General features: G+C 37.7%; 1 protein-coding gene across 2 annotated transcripts in view; it reads left to right on the top strand.

Moving 5' to 3' along the window:
- Positions 1–21,099, top strand: part of PARVA (parvin alpha) — a 67,789-nt gene that overhangs the window by 43,615 nt on the left and 3,075 nt on the right. For both annotated transcript variants that reach the window (XM_072864405.1, XM_072864407.1), the window contains exons 2-12: positions 1,547–1,636; positions 1,736–1,806; positions 2,521–2,623; positions 4,540–4,680; positions 6,674–6,789; positions 12,294–12,352; positions 13,406–13,425; positions 14,797–14,858; positions 15,530–15,598; positions 17,247–17,348; positions 18,152–18,224. In XM_072864405.1, the coding sequence (XP_072720506.1) occupies positions 1,547–1,636; positions 1,736–1,806; positions 2,521–2,623; positions 4,540–4,680; positions 6,674–6,789; positions 12,294–12,352; positions 13,406–13,425; positions 14,797–14,858; positions 15,530–15,598; positions 17,247–17,348; positions 18,152–18,224 (906 nt within the window). The remainder of the gene's footprint in view (positions 1–1,546; positions 1,637–1,735; positions 1,807–2,520; positions 2,624–4,539; positions 4,681–6,673; positions 6,790–12,293; positions 12,353–13,405; positions 13,426–14,796; positions 14,859–15,529; positions 15,599–17,246; positions 17,349–18,151; positions 18,225–21,099) is intronic.

The following is a 21,099-nucleotide window of genomic DNA, read 5'->3' as shown; positions in this document are numbered from 1 at the left end:
CCAAAAGCTAACTTATGAGGCAGTCACAGGGCCAGGAACAAAGCACAAGATCTCTACTGTCACTTTCTACTTTTCTGTTTTCTCCGAACCTAAATTGTTTCTGTAATTTTCAAAATAAACTGAGGAAAGCTTCAGGTAGTAAATCTGAAATGTTAGATGGTGAATCTGCATCTTGCATGTAAATCATGTATTTTAGTTCATGTCAGAACTTTCATGTGTATACAGCTACTTGAATCTTTTAGGACACATGTAGGATGGTTGAATTAAGTTATTTAAGTTTAAACTCTGACTGGAACAGTTGTGCTAACAACCAGTTCTGTTGAAGGTCTGTACTCTGGACAATGAGTGCTCAAAACAACATTATTTACTTGTCATTCGTAAGACAACGAACCTCCTTCCTGGTTTGGTAAATCAGGTTTGCACTGATTTCTTGGTTACAAAGCAAGATACAAACTCGTCTGGTGACCAAAGTGGGTACCCTCCCTGCAGAGTGCTGTGTATTCTTCCATAGCGGTAGAATTAGTGTATTGGCTCGTTGGTATTTATTCTCTTCCGTTATGGAGGCATGTTCGGGCAGTGAAGGAAGGGTTTTGTCTTTGTAACCTATTAAAGTTTGGGTCACCCAGAGGCATAAATGAAGTTGCTCTGAACTATACCAGGTACAGAATCTGTACAGTACAGAACTAGCAGCAGGACTGCTTTTACACTTCTTCTCTGGATCTCTCTGTTACTATGGTATCAGAGCATGTATTACAAGAACATTGATTTTTGCAGCATTAGGGGACTTTGGCTGAGTAAGAACTTGTCCATATTTCCTGACAACTGTGGGCATCTCCAGACTATGGGATTTTGGATTACTCCCCCATTTCTGTGTCCAAATTCTTTCTCAACCTGTCTGGACTCCATACTTAAGACAGTACTTTCGAGGGTTCATCATCTTGCACCTGTGTCCTGCTGCCATGGTTTCTGCTAAAGAAAGGCCAAGAACACAGGCCAGGAGCATCCCACAGTCTGCTCTAGCTGGTCTCTGACCTGAACAATGGAGGGAGCCGTGTGCTGCGACTGCACCTTCAGTCCTAAATAGTTTATCAGTCTGGCAGCTCCTGTGTGGATATATGGCCAGACCTAGCTCTTCTCAAGTAGCTAAACTTGAAGCATCTCCAGAGCAAGGGTGACATAGCTGAGAGAAATAATCATTTCCCTCAAGTAAAATGATTTATTAGTGTTATAATGTCAGGACCATTAAAATGCAACTGAGCCTTTTAAAATTTGAGGACAATAGGCCTTATCCTGGAAGATATTTGGGGAAATTGCATTGATTCCAGTACCATTATCCATGAAAAATCTACTCATACAAGTAAAGGTTTGTTGGCTGGGCCTCCCACTTTTACCTAGATTTTATTGCTGTAATTACACCTAGTGGCTTATCTAATAGAGTCATGTTCTTATAAAGAAATTAAGACAATTAATGGTACTTTTAGCAAGAGTGAAATAGTAAGTAAGATTGAATTGAAATTTGACCAAGCTCTTCTTTTTTATTTCCTAGTATCTGAATTACAGGAAGAAGGAATAAATGCCATTAACTTACCTCTCAGTCCAATTCCATTCGAACTAGACCCTGAGGACACTATGCTAGGTAATTCACTACAATTTTACATCTCAACATAAAAGCTTGATGTAAAATAAAGTGTCATGCCTGTAATAGTTTCTAATATCTTTCTTTTAAACCTTTCAGAGGAAAATGAAGTCCGAACAATGGTTGATCCAAATTCAAGAAATGACCCAAAATTACAAGAACTAATGAAGGTAATGAAAAGCATGTAAACACTTTCAGGAAGGTGAAGCTATTTTTTAATGCTATCCCTGCCTCTTTCATGTGAACATTTCAAAGCACTGTTTAGATATTAATTAAATGAAACCACATGGTGTGGTTTCATCCCAGTGGGTTTCGCTGGGAAATGGGCCCATTGAAATGGGCCATCCCATCCCATTGAAATGGGCCATCCCATCCCAGTGAAATGGGCAGGTCATTTGTTGCAGTATCTTTCTCTAGACATAGCACAGTGAGACTTAAGAATTTGGATTAAAATCCTGAGTCCAGATTCTTAGTCCCATCCCACCCCCAATCTAAGATCGTGCTGACTTCCCTTGTAGTCTTTGTGATTCTTTGGGTTAGAACTTTAGCAGAAAGCTTCATTAGAATTGACTTCAGCACCTTTTGCTTCACAATAAAATGTTAAAATAGTACTGAAAGCAAAGGACACATTTCACTCCAGAAGGCACTGCATCAGTCCGGTATTTGTCTAGACATTGTGGTGCATTGACACAGCCACCTTAGAAGAGTCCTTCCTAAGTGCTTCCTGTTTTCTTCTGATGGCATTTCAGACTGATTTGTATTTTGAGCCATTGCAGCTTTGGTATTCTTTCTGCTAAATATTTTCATCGTTGTACAAAATGACATGTGTTTTAAATTGCAAATGAATAGTGTATAATACTGCCAAATTTGTGTTTCCCATATAGGTATTAATTGACTGGATTAATGATGTGTTGGTAGGAGAGAGGATTATTGTGAAAGACTTGGCTGAAGACCTGTATGATGGACAAGTATTGCAGAAATTATTTGGTAAGAAAAAATATATGTGCATGCTGTTGGGGCACTTTGTCAGTAAGTGGATCACTTGTTCCTACTTAGGAACCTTGGTATCATCTTACATTTATGCCACTAAGTGATATAAAAATAGCATTGTATTATGAGACCCTTGAGCAGTAGGCTGTATGCACAATACTTATAGCTACAGTGCAATGTGTGGTGCTCTGTAGTTGATGAGAACAGCATAAAGCCTACCTGGGGTGCTAGAGAGGGAGGGTTCTTGTCTTGGCAACAGTATTCGCTCCAGTTAAATTTATTATCTGCATATGTGCTGTACAAACTTAACCGTGTTACAAGTGGAAAGTGAGTTTGAAGGCAAGGGTATTTTCAGTACAACGGTGGATGTTTTTAATCTCTGCTGGTTCCATACTATAGTTTATTCACATTGCGAAGTTCTTCTGGAAAGTTGGAATTTCTTTCTGATTTGATGTCTGGCTTTTAACGTTACTGAGGTAATGGTACCCAGTGGACTGCAAACTGAGCTTCAGCTGAGAAACAGATAGAGAAAAGAAACTGCTAATGCAGAGCTGGCATGTGCTTTTTTAACTGTTGGCTTGGAAGCCATTTTCTTAGTTATTATAGCTCGTAAAGTCTCCAGTAAATTTCTTTTCAGTATCTTAAATGAATCTCGAAACATCATGTGAGCACTTCTAATAAAGACTACACAGACTATTCCCTTCTATGAATGGTTAAGCTATTGAATATATTGTGATAGACTGGATATGCCCCAGACTGAGCAATTTGATTCTCATGGGCAGACCTCCAGTGACTTCACCCAAAACCCAAAAACTGCGTATCAGATACAGCCTGACTCTAAGTATGCATATACTGATCCAGCACTTACTGATTTCAGTGGAATCTTTTCCATTACCCTTAATTTCTTGTGGATCAGGTCTATGCTAACTAAAGACTTTGGTCTTGTTGTGAGACTATGCACAGACTGATTTCTGTGGAGGCACAAGAAACCCATGGAGATAGGCAGGATTCATAGGCTGGTAGCTCAGGCTCACTCTCTTTGGGAAGATATTCAGTTGGCTTTGATGAGAATGAGATCAGCTCTTACCAAGCTTAATAAGATATTCTTTCATAGAGGTAAATTGATAGGCAACCAAGCATTTTGTTTCTGATGTTGTTATCAGGGAGCTTTTATTGCTAAATTTTCTTTGCTTACTATGTAATGGTATATGCTAAGCTGTGTATGTATATACCTAGCAATCTGTACTAATTATTAACAAACCAATTCATAAAGTATTTTAAAATCTACTGCAAATTTTGAGTGCAGAGAAGGGCTGTGGTTTCATAGAAAGAAATTGCCTAAGGTTAGTTCTTTTCATACCTCCAGAAATACTTGTTTGCATTTCTTGGATGCATCCTCCACCTCTATGAATATGGCATCACTTCACTTTTATCACCAATGAGCCAAGTAAAATTTTTAAATCTCCTGAGCCTGAGGGAGAAGCCAGGAAGCTGAGACTGATGAAACAAATCTTCTTAAAGTTGATATCTGTTTCCTAGGTTTGATGGTTGGCTGTACAAGCCACTTGCATACAAAATACCCTTTATGCAGTAGCAACAGAAGTAATAGGCCTTATCTCAGAGTCTGGTGTTCCCTAAAAGGAGTTGCAGCGAGTATTTGTTAGCCAGTGGTGTGGCTTTCATTAATGCTTGGCCTTCCCTTTGGCAATGGGTAAATAAAAGGAAAATGTGAACTGTATCTTTAGGAGTTCAGAAGTGTGGGGGAAAGTGGTTCTGGGAGGAAAAGGAGATAATTTTAAAACTAGGAAGTCTAATATCTCTTGAATGTACGTCTGGGTGCATGGTATGTCTTTATGTTCTTCATGGAGTGGACAGTGGTTTTTCTTCTGTTTTTTCTTCTTTTATCACTTCAGAGAAACTTGAAAGTGAGAAGCTGAATGTTGCTGAAGTTACTCAGTCTGAAATTGCTCAGAAACAGAAGCTACAGACAGTACTTGAAAAGATCAATGAAACCCTTAAACTCCCTCCAAGAAGCATTAAGTGGAACGTTGACTGTAAGTTGTGTCTTTTCTATGCTGTTCTCATTTGTTGACAGCCAAGACTTTATAGCTGCTATCTGGAATTCTGAAATATCCAATGATAAGGGAAGGCTGAAGCCTGGTATTTATGATATGAGATGCTCTGCAGGGCACTTCCAGATGTGGGACATTCTACCCTCTTTACTGGTGCTCAACCTCCAGTTTAAATAAACTGTCTTTTCAGAGTCTGTCAAAGTATGGTTATTTCTGCTCTTAAGTCCATATGCATACCAGCTTAGGTTTTCTGTTACTAAATTGGTTTGCTGAAACGGGCAAGTACCTGCATAAATGTAGTAGATAGGCGGAAGGAGAGTTAGGTCCTAGGACTCTTTGTGTAAAATTTGCAACATAGATATGAATAATATTTCTGATCGTTTAAGGCTAAATCTGAACCACTGATTTTGATTACAAAACTCATCAAGATTAGGACTGCACCCTTCCTGTTTTATTGTATTAAAAATGAACATAGTAATATCTAATAGAAATGCCCTCAGTGACCCAATACAAGACATTTTAGTGCATATGTGTTGCAGAAAGCAGGTTATCAGCAGTTTTAGAAAAGTAGGCCTATTAGTCTGTTTTAAGTTTGGTATCCAGAATCATTTCACACTGGTGACCAGTATATAGCAGTTTCCCTGTCTCCTATACCTGTATTGAGCTGAGCTGTTTTGTATCCCGTTCCGTTCACAACAAATTAGTGAGACAGAGAGAAACAGCTCAAGGAAGGAAGAGTGAACACTAGGCATCTCTGACTTTCCCCTTCATGTGGTCCCACTGTGAGTTTTCTGTCCCCATCTCTCTTCAACCTCCCTCCAGGTTTTTTCCATTCTCTGTTATGCAGCTGGAGGCAGGGTGTTTGGAGTGGCCTGACAATTTAAATTCTAGTTTTAATTTAATGTTTTACATGTGTTTTAGAGCTAAAGTAGAGATAGACAGCAGCAGCCGGAGTCAGCTGTAGCACACACCGATGCTAGGCAGACAGTCATCTTTTTAGTGTTCTGCTAAAGCACCTCATCTGTGACCACTGGCACCCCAGCCAAATTTGACAGTGATGCCACATTTTATATGAATTAGTATCTCCACGGCAGAATTGAGACTTGCATTGGAAGGTAATGGAGAAGGATATTTCAGTGAATCTGATCCTGCTTTACCAGTGAAGTAAGGTAGTAGTTATTGGTTAGTTCAAGTACAAAGAACATAAGTGTGCTGTACTGTAGCTATCAAAGATCATTTAGGAATACTACTCTGGGGAAGACTATAAATGCAAAACCAAAACAGAAGAAGAAGAAGAAAGGCAATAATAAGAATTAGAAATGATTCACTTTCATGCAAATGGTTTGATACTTGATTAAGGATTGCCTACAGTATGGCTTTTGATATCTGGTAAGTCGTGGTAGTGTTAACTACCGTTATGAAACCTGCTGTGAAAAAGCTTCAATAACAATAACTATAACAACTTCATGAGGAATGTTTGAGTCATTGAGTTTAGTAAGTTATTGCTTAAGGCTTCTGCCAAAATAGGCTCATTTATCATCCTGCAGACATTGTGACACTTAAAAATGAATAAGTGCATGTTATGAGTACAAAAATATCTTTCTGATAGTCCATAAATCCTTATTGAAATAAAGGGAATAAAGGAAAGGCAAGGAGTGTGCAGAGACAGCACTTAAACTGCTGTACATGAAATCTGGCTTTTGGATTAGGTTAGATTTCCATCTACACAAGCCTATGGCATCCAGACGTGTTGCAAAAAGTAACGCATTGGTGCTGATGCATATTACTGACTGGGCTGCATTCGCATGACCTGTTGAGCAGGGGGAGGCCAGTAAAGGAGAGGTGCCTTAAAAGTGCCCCCTGGCTCCAGGTGGCAAGAGGAAAAGAATCCCATAATCCCTACATCCTAAAAAGTAAAAATATGTGCCCTAGTTACTTTGTGGTTTGTAACTTGTGTTTTTAATATCTATTTCAGCTGTTCATGCTAAGAGTCTCGTAGCAATACTTCATCTTCTGGTTGCATTATCACAGTATTTTCGAGCACCAATCAGACTCCCAGATCATGTGTCCATTCAGGTTGTTGTTGTGCAGGTAAGAGGTGTTAAACAGCTCTTGGTAGTGTTGTGAAATTGACTGAGGGGTTTCTTGAAAAATACATCTAGAGTTTCTGTTTGGGTGGGCATGCCTGTGTCCCTCTGGCTGTCAAGAAACACGTGTATCTTCCATGCTGACAATGCTTCAACCAGAAAAAGGCGGAAGTGTTTCCCAGATTGAGCTGTGAATGTCTTATTTTGATTGTGAAGTGGCCAGACTGACATTAAAAATATATGAAGCATTATTATTGTTGGAATGTGTTTGTTTATCACCCAATATGATCTCCAGAATTATTATTTTTCCCATTTTTGACGGTCTTCTCACTTGTGTAGAGATTCAAATCATTCTTGGCACTGAATGATGAATTGTCACTGTTTATTACATTCAGATTCATGTTAGGTGACTAAATATTCTTTTTCAGCCTTGTGCATGCTAATTTAGTCTGATTACAGTGTTGGCTTTCTCATAAGCATGCAAAAAAACCCCATCAACTAAATCTTTTTTGTCAGTCAGTCTCCTTGCTAGAGCCTCATCCATCCAAACTCTTCATGTTATTCTGTTCATCATTTTTCTTTCAGTTGGACTTGTGCTTGCTCTATCTTATCTGGCCTCTTCCCATTTAATCTGCTTTTCTTTCTCTCCAATTAACTTTGCCTTTATTTTTCACACTGTATCTATCTTTATTTACGTGTTTTAACTGATGTTACCCTGAAGTATCTGGTGCAAAGGGCTATTGCTCAAGTTTCATGTGAGTGAAAATCTGTGGGACAGATCTGAGAAAGTAACCACTTTTCTCCCAGCATTCAAATCAGACAAGTTTTGTAATTTGGGGAGAAACCTGAAGGAGAGTCTCTGGGAGATGTATTACTGACACCTGATAATGACTTATTGACTCTCAGATTCTGCTTTGTCAGTTTCTCTACAGACTATGAAAGAGAACCCCAGCAAATCTGCGCTTATGTGTCTAAGGCTTCAGAAGAACATAATTTTCAAGCGCTTTCCTTTGACTATTATAAACATACTAATTACACTGGTTTATCTCAAAGTTCTACCAAAAACAGCTTAAGAAATCAGGAGTGCAGCAGTAAGGGCATCTTTGGGATGAGAAACTAAACTGGAAAAAGAACACAGTCCTCAAATAAAGAACCAGATCTTGCATTCTGCTGTCACTCCATACGTCCAGACAAAATTCCCGTTGAAATCAATGGATGTAATTGTCCTCTTGTTTAATAGGCTAATGTAGTTCAACAGCAAATCCACTGAAGTCAGTAGACATAAACCAATTTAAAAACAGTAAGTAGTGGGAGGATCTGGCACACTGCTTTGCCTCTTAGCTACACAGCTGTAGCTCGGGCGCCAGTGAATTGCAGAGAAAGCAGTTGCACCAGAACAAAATCCAAGTAATGTTACAGAAGATTTCACCCTGTAGACCCAGTTCCTGGTGAAAGCCAATCAGTGGAACTCCAAGGCTATGCTGATTCCTATTAACATAGGGTGGGGGCCAGTATTCTTACTGTAATTGTGTTTGAGACTTTTTTTTCATTTTTATTTTATGGTGGGTGGGGTTTTTATTTTTATTTTTTAAATCTGTCTTCATGTCCTGTGGGATTGGTTCTATATAATTAATCACGTACCCTTTGAACTCAATGAAAGTTTTACTCAACAATCAGCAGATCCTAAAGCCTAATTTAGTGTTCAAACTTGCACGCCTCATGTTCTAAACCCTCATACATTCTGTAAAGTAAGGTCATGCCTAGGGAAACTCAGCAGACTATGTGGTAACTGGTTTTAAATTCTACTCTATACAGTTTGATAAAAGGAATAGTAGAGAGAGAGTAATAAAAGAATGAAGTACTTTTATGAAGTCTTTAAGGAAGACTACCCTAATTCATTTCATTATTTTGTTTGGTTTAGAAACACATAAAATATGAGGGTTGCTGTATTGGCTGAGTGTAGTTTATTGAAACAGAAACAAAGATATTTCTGAAACAAAAAATGTGCTCATGCCCAACAGGTAGTCAGCACGGTTTTTATGAAAGCTTGTTTCCTTTGGCTGTTTTGTACAAAAGCTGGTAGCAATGAGAGTAATATGAAATCTGGGTTATAAGCTGATTTGGGAAAAAATGTGATAGTTGGACCTTTCGTAGCTGTTTTGTTATATTATTTTCTTTTCCTTCCATACTACTAGAATGAATAACTTTGAACAAAGCCCAGGCTTTGTTTGATCATTTCTACTGAAACAAGTGAGAGCTTTTGTGGAGAGCTGCATCTTGCCATCGTTTTGCCTAATTTTAAAAATTATTTATTTATGCCATCCACAAATGATTAAATGTGTGCAAGAGCTGTAAGTCAGACAGTATAAGAATGCATTAGCAGAGCAGCCAGAATGACTTCAGCATATTCTGAGCACTGGGACAGCAGTTCTTGGGTATAAACTACTGTTAAGCAAAGCTAGGAAATTAATAAGATTAGAAGGTGTACATCACAAGCTTAATCTGAGATCATTGATCCCACTGCTTCTCTGAAAGCCCTGGGAAGGTCTGAAATGTTTCCGAGCAGCATTGCCTCCAGGTTCCCAAGAAGTCTTTTTTTGAACCTATGACAAATGTATTTGTCCTTTCAAGCTCCGGAGCAGTTCTGCATTTCATCTTGGTGGGGCAATTATAAAACATGATCCTCCAGATGAAATGGATAGCAACAATACGTAGGCAAAACCCATTCATATAGTGGGAAGATTTTCAGAATGGGACTTTGACTGGGAAATTAAGCAGTTGGCCCTCAGTTATATAAAACTGCTGACATATAGCTGATGTGAAGAGACATGAAGAAGAGAGACCCTTTCCATTTCCAGACATATTATCCAAATTTCAGATGTATTTTTTTGTTCTAGCGGTAGTCCCCAATTTAAAATGATAAGTGATTAGGAAGATCTTTCATGGCCTTTAGTGGAGTCTTTCAGCTGTGAGGGAACAAGATGCCAAGCCTGTCCAAATAAAGTCTTCTGTGGTTGCTGGAATGTGCATCCAGCTTTTCTTTTTAATGGGGAATCTTAATTCATGCGTCATTTCTCAGTGACTTTCAAATAGTAGATGTTCATTTTTATCATTTGTTATTTCAGTTATAGCCACTGTTGTCTTTAAGGAACATTGCTGGACAGTCTTTCGGGCCTCAGTAGCACTTCTTTGTATTTTTAGGAATATTGTGTCATTCTCTGTCTAGTGTAAAACAAATTTCACAGCAGGTGACATCAGCGTTAGGGTCAGTTTTGAGGTGGAGAGTTTTTAAAGTGCAAAAGATGTATGGGAAACAGCCTTCACAGAGAAGGTGCTTAGACTAGTGTTTCTAAGGTCCATTCTGATTGTTGCCGTTGGGACTTTTTCACCTGTCTTTTTACAAATCAAAAGCATAGGAAAGTCTGTCGTGACATGTGCTGGTCAAGTAAGTGTCCAGCGGATGCATGTCATATTTGGGCAGTGTGGAAATTCAATTAATGTTAGTGATCAGATGCCAGGCACAAAACAACGGCTTGGGGGTTTTTTTGGTGGTTGGGGGGGGGGGGGGGCATTGTCAACAATAGGATTAAGGTGCAGCATTCCTATTGATATTAATTGCAGTTTATCAAAAGGAGAAATATGTTTTATATCGTTACTAGAGTATGTTTTAGCCTATTTTTGCATGTTTGCAGAGGGAAGGTAGAGTATTAGAGGCTTTTTGTTCTCCAGTGTCACCAGACTGGGCACTGAGAAGTCCGTTGCTGTTGCTATGATGCTCAGCTCCTCTAGGAGACAAGAGTGATAGAGCTTTTGCTCCTGAAGGCATCATTGGCATATCAGAGTCATCATCAGGAGGAAATAAAAGTTTCCTTTCACCCTGCAGCAAAGGGAAAAATAAACAAAAATCCCAAACAGAGTGGAATTCTAACTTGAGCTAGCGTGAACTAGATTGTAACTTCAAGTGTAAGTACTTATTGCTGTCTACACAAGCTGGAAATGAAGGTAGCCCTAAATGATGTAGTTTTTCTTCAGACTTTCAAGATACATGACAGAAGATGTCTCAGCAGCTGTTCTGTGCCGCCTCTTTCAGTATGTAACACGCTGGACTCCACTCTGTCTTTTTAATGTTCAAAGGCCCTCCTTGGATGCATTTTTAACCATGTGCAAGATATTTAGTAACAGGGCTTTAAAAAACGTAACGGAAAACCTGTGAAACTATCATCTAGCTAAAACGACAGTTCAGATTACTCCAAGTGCCAATCTGGAGTGACCCAGAGGGTGCCATGTATGGCTTTCTTGCAGAAAGTAGGTTTGATCCTCATATATTTTAGTAATGCAGTATAGAAGTAATAGGCTCAAGCCTGGCCAAATCCTCAGCACATCATACACCGAGGACTGCCTCAGGTGTGGTTGTGCTATCTTCTTCTCCAAGGCAGGGAAGAGCAGCAGCCCCAGTTCACATGCCATGAAGGACTTTTCCAAAAGATTATTCTCCTTTTCTCCTTTCCATGTAGAAGGCAAGTCTAGGACCAGCACAAATTTATTTTTCTCATTTCCTTATATGACAGGGAGTGAAGAGTCATGAATAATTGCCTAATGTCTAGACTTTAGATGCAGTCGTCAGCATTTGCCTGACTTTTCTTTCTGTATTGCAAAATTTTACTAATCCCAGTGAATAGAATTAACAGAGAGAACACAAAGAGAGGCAAAACATACGTGCCATATTTACACCGCCACCAGATGACTGTGATCAGCATCCTGGAAACAATGTCAAATTTTTAAACTCCTTCATTTTCCAACTGACTCAAATAGCAACCATTTGAGTTGGCTTCTGCCATTTTGTGTACAGCTTCTAGACACAGGCCACTCACCACCATGTACGAAGGGCTTCTCACATCTGAAGAACATTGGAGTCAATGCATGTATTAATACCAAGATGACTAGGGTCTGGAGCAGTCTGTGAATGGATTATCCTCCATTTTGGTTTTCCATCACAAGCAAATAGAGCTCTTTGTGTGGAGAGAAGTCAGAAAAGGAAAACACTGAGGCAAAAAAGAAAATGTATGAACAGGGCAGAAAGAACAGATAGGCTGGGAGCAAGATTTTTGCAAAAGAGAAGCATGGGCACCATCTGCCAAGCTGTTCATTGAAACACAGGGTTTAATTCAACTCACCTAGACATACCTCTGCTAAAATACTTACATATGTGTTTAGGTGTTTCAAATGTCTTGCTGAATTGGGGCCTTTAAAAGAAAAGTGAATTAAGAACAATGGAGAAAGGAAAAGAAATACTTCCTTCTACAGGTGGAGTTTCAAGTTTCTAGTTAATGTACAAAAGAGTTTTCTGAAATACTTGCAAGGTGAAATAATATATTACTGTAAGTTTGTTTAAAAAAAGTTCTTATTTTGCAGGTTTCTTATCTGTGTTTGTGGATCACAGATAGATTTTTACTGTACCCTAAGTATTAAACTTTACTGAGAAAAATGTCACTTTTTTATTTTTTCCAGAAACGAGAAGGAATCCTCCAGTCTCGACAGATCCAAGAGGAAATAACTGGTAACACTGAGTATGTCAACACCACTTTTGCCAGCAGTTCAGTAATTGAACACAGATGCGTCTCAGAAATTCAAACATTTGCTGATATTTAGATTTTGGTATTGGGGTTCCAAGGAAGATGGTGCATCAGCTAGTGACTGTATTTTAGCCTTTTCAAGAGCTGTAAACATGCATCTAAAAATACAGAAGGGTGAGGAAATACAGAGCTGGGGAACTAAAAGCAGGAGACCAGGATAAAAGAGAAGATAGAGTGAAGATATACAAAATCTCTATTTTATTTATCTACTATTAATTTATTTCTGTATTTATTATATTTCTTATTATTTTATTCAAAAGTCCTTCAAACAAATAAGAAAGATATGCCTCATTCTTTTGTGTTGGTATTTATTTGATAGAGAACTAGATCCTTTCAAAAAGGAATGTGATATGACTATTTTTAGGTGTTTGGATTTGGGGGATGTAAAATGACAGTAGCAAGCCCTGTACATGTCATCTCATTTATAACAGAAAAATTATTCCAAACCAACGGAAAGCAGTAGTAGAATATCGTAGTTTCTAGTAGAATGGCGAGAAGCTGGACTGTTGACATTATTAATCTTTATGGATTTGTTTACGTGTAATAGTTGTATGAGGGATGAACTGGAGCAAAATGCTGCTATCCTTAAGAACCCAGTCCAAGCATTGTTTTGGCTGGAATTATATTGTGTTGGTGTGGTAAATGCATCTTTAAAGCAAAAGGAAAAGTTTTCACAAAATCAACATGAAAAAGCCTTCTTCACTCAGGCAAGGTATGTTGATTTGGTTCAATAGTAGGAAATCTGAGATCTGGCTTCCCATGAGACTTTAGTGAAGCCAGGAGATACCATACTGATGGACTCCAGACTAATCCAGATTCTCAGTTGGAGTAACTTGATGAAGGTTTTCTTAATTTCATGGATCTACTCCAGTTTTCACGAAGCTGAAGATATGGCCACATATGCTGTTTTCTTTTGCAGCACAGTGTCTGCAAGTGAATTATATGTAACTGTGTTTTGGTTTTTTTTTTGTGTTTTTTTTTTCATAGGGCATTATCAGGAAGGCATGGTAAGTTCGTTTGATTGTTATCTTTGTCCTGAGGCAGCCAAAGTATACGTTAGTTCTGCAATGGGTGGTCACTTTGATCAAACTGCAAGGAAGTAGAGGATTTCAAGTTGCCCTGGCAAATATATAAATATATGCACCACAGGCTATTGTGGCAGTTAACAAAAGGAAAAAAGCATTAAAATCAGTCTGACCATCTTTAAAACACATTTCATTGCTTTTCAGCATGTGTTAATTTGCAGGTGCTTTGTGGTTTAACCTCTAGAACATTACTGTAGTAGTATTAATGGTCATAAGTTCCCAGCATAATATGAAATGATGTCTTATCATAAACCAGCTGGTGAACTCATTGGCATTCTTGCATACATTACCTACTTACACTTTAATGACTTCATTCAGCAAGCCTAAACACCATGCAAGTTCCTGTACCTAGTATGTCTTACTACTAGTATTGAGACTGGCCAAATGCCTGGCCAACAGAAGACACTCATCTGAGGAGCTTAGGTGGCGTCCCACCAAGAATTTAGCATTTGCTTCTTGTATTATTTCAATGGCTGCCTTACAGCTGATTTAAAAGGCTACATGCATGACCTCTTTTCCCAATGATAACCCTGAGCAATCTTACTTTGTATAAAGCCTGCCTTCTACAAATGCCTTTGGAACTACTCTAGCATTTTTTTTATTGAGGAATAGCTTTTTTTGGAGTCATTCGCTATCATTCAGGTGGTAGTCAAAAGGTAAATTGCTCAGAAAAGGCTCTGGTGCCTTTTTATTTTTTTTTTTTTCCTGTTTTCTGCAGAAGGTGACTCCAGTAGCACTCCAGTCATGCTACCCTAGGTTGCCTGTCCTGCTGATAATGTCCTAAGTTGCGTATCAGAATGGCCCAAAAACATTTATACAAAGGATTGTATTGCAGCTGTGTAATGATAAGCTTGCTTGAGGTGGTTAGTAATATAGCACGCCACAGTGCAGTCAGTGGTCCATGGGGAAAATCTTCCTCTGTAGATTTAGTGACTATAGATGTAAACTCATGTTCTTCTGCACACAATGATTTAGTTACTTAGCTCCCTGTATCTGGCTGTTTAAGGTTTCATGCCTAAAGATACCATTCTTTGTTCATTTTTGAGAAACAGGGTTATTAGGTAATCCCAATCCTACTTGAAAATTATGCTTTTTGTAAATAACAGAGAATAAGTTACTAGCAGCTTATAGCAAGAGAGCAGTAGGCAAAATACATGGTACTTGGAATACAAAGAGATTATACTGAAACCTTTTGCTGACTCTTGTGTTGAATGAGTATGTGCCTTAATAAGTGTTTATTCTGCATTTGGACATCTGCTGCTCAGTATATTAACATCTCTGAATGTTTTTCAGAACGAGATGCATTTGATACTTTATTTGACCATGCTCCAGACAAGCTCAATGTAGTGAAAAAGGTTGGAAGGTTTTTATTTTTAAAATACATAATGTGTGCATGTGCATGCTTGTGTGTATGTGTTTGTACATATCTAGTGAGTGTGTATGTATATCATTGGCATAGTTTGCATACATTAAATACAATTAAGCTTTATGCTTAAACAAATATACAAATTTATGATTGTAATGTTACTTTTTATTAATATTTAGCAGCATGAGCTTAACTTTGGAACACAGAAAAACATGTAGTTATCAAAGTATCCATCAAAAAGAAGTTCTCACAAAGTATATGTTGAGTAGAACCCAACTGGTAGATTGAGTGTACTGATGCCAAAGAGGTATCCAGTTTACAACTGCCAGGGGTCTGACCTAGAGTATTTTGGCTGCTTTCAGATTTGAGTGGAGTCCAATTACCCACTTCCCTATAGTCTGCTACAAGGGGTTTTTTTTTAAGAATTACTATGTTTTAACAGTGTGTTTTTATTTATATACATCATGTTCATTGTATTTCTGTTCTTCACTCTTGGGAAAAAAAAGATTTTTTTTAATGTCACATTTCAGTTTTAAAACTTAAAAATGGTGTTGCAGTCTCTTCATTCAGGCAAATTCTCTTCTGAGTGGAGTTCATACTGCATGCGTTGAACTGCTGCCCTACTGAATAGGCCTTCACTACATTGTTTTCATATTTCAGACTCTCATCACCTTTGTGAACAAGCATCTCAATAAATTGAATTTGGAGGTCACTGAACTGGAGACCCAGGTAGGATTTTACAGCCTTTCTTAAAGGGGAGGGATAGTTGCACTATGTTGTGCACTATGTCCCCAGCTTTATCCAGAATTTCATTGAATTATTATTGATTGAGCTCTAAGATGTTATTTCAGCGGGAAACCCTTCGATTCTAAATATGTTCATATGAAGACCCTCACCAATTACGCAGAGAAATCATGAACTGTTTAAATTTCTCTAAAACAGTTTTGTACTTCCATTAGCATAAAAATTAATTAATAGATGCTACCTCTTGGGCGCTGCCAAGTGCGGTAAGCAGAACCTGTGCTTGTTTTGGTCAGGAAAGAACTCTGTCTGCTTGGTTTAATCCAACATAAAGCTGAACAGTTGTTTCCTGGCTACCTTTACACAAGCATGCAATCACATGGGATTACAATGACTCTATTCAGTAAGATATGTTCTTGAGAGTAAAGCGACTCAAGTGTATAGGCAGCTGTACAGTTGGGCTGCAGGCTTGATTGCACCACAGAAATAATGTGGTACATGGTCTTCTTTCTTGTTCTCAGCTGCTAAATTGGCTGGAAAGAAGCTAAAAGAAAAGCTTAATCCTGCTGTATTAATACCTCCCCATGTGAACAATTGCAGCAGTTATCATAAGAAAATTACAAGGTCAGGCAGGAAGGAGGGTATCCGCACTATCAAAAAACCCCAGGTGTCTTCAGGACAGGCTTTATTTTATGTCTTGATTCATGTTATTAAGAATCTCTGGTTTATTTAAATAGTTATCAATCTGATAGATAGAGATTTTTCAAAGGTAAAATTAAGATTTAGATGGAAATAATCTGTAAGGGCTTTCAGAAAGGTGTTCCATATGCCTGCTTATTGCATTGTTTACTTTTGGAAAAAATGTATTATTCAAATGTACCTAAAAACCCTTTAAGCATTTATCTGAAACAGTATTCCCTAAGATGAGAGACTGTATTTCTATCAGTTGAAAGAAAATTATCTACCTCAGGAAGGTGATGGGTTGCTTCAGATAACTCCGTTTGATTATGAGGATATCTCAGTGCACTGATAGACCTGGTGCCACAGGGGTAAGAGTGAGAGGCCTTTAACAAAATCTTATGGATGTTGCTATTTTTTTAGATAGAAATGAACATATATCATAGCAATTAGATATATTCCATCTGTAATTACATACACTTAAAATTAGATTGACTCAGACTTGCAGAACATGAACAAAGATGATTCTTTGTTCCTTTATTTCCTCCAATATACTGAATTTCAGTGCAGTCATGAGATTGCACCTTCATTCTGCTTTTCTCTGCTCAGGGAGTGCATGCCATTTGAGAGCTTGAAAGGTGGCTGTTCTGATTCCCCACAACTAGTAGAATAGAAAGCAAAAGCATAGATCAAAGCCACTGACAACCTCTCTTTCCAGGAACTTTATTCTGCATGTATATTATAGCATTAGGCCAGTTTTGGAGAAGACATAACAGAACATACTAACTAAATAAAAGGAATCAAAGAAGTAAGATGAGATCTTTTAGTTGTAATTTAAAATATTTGTATTAGTAGTTTGTTGACAGTTTTTAGACAGCATTAAACTATATATCTGGTTAATTAAGCAAAGCAATGAGTTATTCTTCAGAAAATGTATTGAGAAATGTCTTTTTTACAGTTTGCAGATGGTGTGTACTTAGTCCTGCTAATGGGTCTCCTAGAAGGCTATTTTGTTCCTCTGCACAGCTTTTTCTTGACTCCTGATAGTTTTGAACAAAAGGTAATTAGATTTCATTTTTCTGTTAAAAACAAATAAACATATAAACGTGTCTAGTAGTACAAGGATGACACAAACTTTTCCGCATAAGTTTGATGTAGATAGCTGAAATCAAGAGAGGACTGTACTGATAACCATTTCGAAGCATTTTTAAGATCTCAGTATTAATGCTTACCCAAAATAAAAGGGAGAATTTTATTAATGATGGGGTGGTTAGCAAGTATTAACTGATTTTGGCAGCCATTGTGTGATGCTGTCATTGAACCAGACTTACTGTTCATTAAGTGTATAAAGAATTATACACATGAATTGGTGACAGAACTGATTTTTTGTGTCCAAAATCCAAGAATTTAACATTCAAAAGGTTTCATGTTTTTTTGGAAGCATAAAGGCATATATGTACTATGTATCATTTTAAGACCAACCATTACCCTAGTGTCTGTTGCTGTCAAGGCAATTCAGCTGTCTATTCAAGACAAGAGTACTTCATGGGCCATCATGTTCCAATTTTTAAACTTGTGGGAGGTGGGCTATTCTTACATGTAAGTAATTTTTCTATGGTAATATTAGTTCACATGTTATTTTTCAATTACTTTTATATTTCTGAAACCACCATCACCACCCAGAAAAAACAAAACAATGGATTGTCTGGATTCCATGGACCAGATCTTGCATTGATTTACGGAGCCCTGATTGTTTTTTCCTTTTGAGCATCTGGGTCTGCAGCTTTAAATACATCTCGTTTTGACCATTTATACTATACTGTATATAGTTCACAATAGTGACTACCTTTATTATATTACTAGGTCCTCAATGTATCCTTTGCATTTGAGCTAATGCAAGATGGTGGATTGGAAAAACCAAAGCCAAGACCAGAAGGTATCTATTCTACTTCTTTGTATCTTCTTAAAAACTTGTGTTGGATCCAGATCTCATCTCATAGGATTATGGTATAGCTAAATGAACATTAAAACGTTAATCCAAGAGCGAAAGGCGAGGTACATTTTGAAGCACTCAGGTAACTCTGTATTTTAAATGGCCGATAGATACACTTTTTCAAATGTTGCAAGGCTTCCTTTCTTGAGTGGCCAGAGTAAGACTTGCGTGACCAAACATATGGAGTAATACTCAAGTATTCACTGAAAGAAAAAGAATACAATTGCTAATGGTGTCACTGGCAGATATGAATTGCTCCATTTTCCCCCATCCCCCCTCTTCATACTAACCCTCAAGTACTCCAGTGTAATTCACAAGATTTTCACAAAAGAGGTGGATGTTGTGGAAGAAGAATTTCAAATGTTCACATAATTGCCTTTGAGTGCAGGACCTAATCATGCATATTTAAATTAGATTTAGAGCTGGAGACTGAAAGTAAAATGTGTCTTCAGGGAAGATGAAGGTATTGCTGCTGACTTTAGCAGGACCAGGATTCCACTCCTCTTTGCTCATATAAATACAAGGTTTAAATCCAGCTTTTCAGGCTGTATATAGGGCCCTTGATTCATGATGTTATTAGGATACTCTTGTGGTTCCTCCCATGAGAAATTACCACTTCTTACCATGCAGGAACTGAACGTGCAGCTTCTGCTCCACTCTTCCCAACAGGGGTGGTAGCTGGGCTTCTGCTGGTTACCTACCATAATAATCAATATATATGTGTTTTCAAGACCCATTGCAGATTCACATTCTATGGTGCACACAGTTTTTTCCTGCTGTAATATTGGATTGTCATTCCCTGAGGAGCTGATATAAGCTAATGCTCAGAGTTTTATTTCTAATAGTAAGGGCCCTCTGGAGATTCTGGCTCTGTAAGGCACACATCACTGAATCAAGTTCTGCTCCATTCTGCTTATTTTCCATCCCTCCCAACTTCCAGATCATAACAGCAGCAGACATATGCACGCACACAAAAAAATATGTCTCAGGATTGAGCCTACACTGCCTATGCATTTAATTTGGACCTACCCAGCCTATTTTTTCACTTCTTTTGATTGCTTGAACTCTTATCCACAATCATGCTTAACTAAACCAGTGGTGACTGTGTCACAAACTTGTATGTTTGAAATAGTCAAAGAGAGAAGGGGGAAATAGTGAAATCTAGGGATCCAAGTAAAACAGAGAGAATCTGTGATCCCTTACTCCCCATGGAAGTTTAAAATTCTTATGGCATTTAATTTTTCAGGTATTTATTGCTCTAGGGGACAGCTAATTTTTCCAGTATAAATCAAGCCATAAGGATATTTCAGCATATATAAGACATTTCTTGTGCAATTATTGAAATGCTTAATATGAAACTTCCTGCCCAATGTGAATGGAAAAACACATCTGTTTTATGTGTTGTTACATTGGGCACAATGCCCGTACTTAAAATTTCCAGTGAGCAAAAGAATATTGAAAAGGATCTTACCCTAAATGTGTGTACTAAATACTCTTTAAATTCCTACACTGTTTCTTTGAGGTTCTTGAAGAAAAAATATGCTGAAAAGTGCTTTAGAATATGAAAAACATATTTAGTGGAAAAAAGAATGTGGTTAAATAAATGAGTATGAAAACCAATGATTTTTATGGGGTCAACAGTTTATTTGGGTTATTTGCGATATAATTGAAAAGGTATTAAAAAGCTTTCCGTGACCTTTTACTTTAAAAATGGTCAGAACATTAATCTACTGAATCTGTAATGAATTCATTTGCAGTTTGAACTTTTTCAGATTACTTCTTGAAATGTGTACATCAAAGCCAAACTCAGGTTTCTCTTTTTGAAAATTGCAACCAGTAAAATGTTATACATGTTGGTCAAACATGTAGCAATGGAAATAACTCATCTGTCTCTGGGAGCATGCTTCTTTTTAGTTTGGACCTTTCTGTGGAATTCTGTTGTGGTGGTGGAGTTTTCTGGTAACTTTGCAAAGACCTGTCAAAGTTATCTCTTTATTCATTTGAAGTTCTGTATTAGGAAAGGAAGGTGTTACAGCTCACTGCTGGCGTAAAAGAGGAAACTTCCCGAGTTATACTCTGCAATACTGTTTGCATATAACGTGATGTTGTGGGAGCAATGTGCCTTTCTCTTCATTTTATACCAAGCATTTTTGATCTGGTTTATTATGAGGTTTCATGGTTTCATGACCATGCGTAGTCCCAGCATAAAATCTAGGTTTGATTGTTTCACCCTTTGATTGTTTTCACCCTTTGTCCATGGATGTCAGTTTGCCATGTAGCTAATACCTTTAGCCCTTCAAAGTTTGCATACTTTGGGACACCATGCATAGGTTTGCTAGGATTCATTCTTCAAATCATAAACACTTCACAATCTGTGAGAAACATCACTGTAGATAAATATAATGGCAAAAATATCTGATGATTACATACAAAATTTACTAGGCTTACTTGGAGGTTTTGAAGATAATGGGAGTATGCACACCACCTGCTTTACACCTTCATGGCCAATTCCAAGAGCCAAAGTTAGGAGATTAAGTTCCTATACAGTCAACAGAAAGAGATAAGACTATTCTAATTCTGTTCTAATTCTATTCTAATTCTATTCTAATTCTATTCTATTCTAATTCTTTTCTATTCTTTCTGAAGGCAATTCTGAGTCCCTGTTTGAGATTGACTATTCCTTGAAGCACTAGCGTAGACTGCTGCAGTAGTACTTGTCAGTTTGTTTTATAGATTTCTTGTGAAATAATATTGACTTTCTCAACAATTTCTCTTGGAAACAGCAGGTATTCATTAGCTTTTTGTTTCCTATAAATCC

This window comes from Ciconia boyciana, chromosome 6 (assembly GCF_034638445.1).
Source record: "Ciconia boyciana chromosome 6, ASM3463844v1, whole genome shotgun sequence".
NCBI classification, from domain to species: Eukaryota; Metazoa; Chordata; class Aves; order Ciconiiformes; family Ciconiidae; genus Ciconia; species Ciconia boyciana.
The sequence above is the reverse complement of the archived record's forward strand: the minus strand, read 5'-3'. Positions and strand labels throughout refer to the sequence as shown.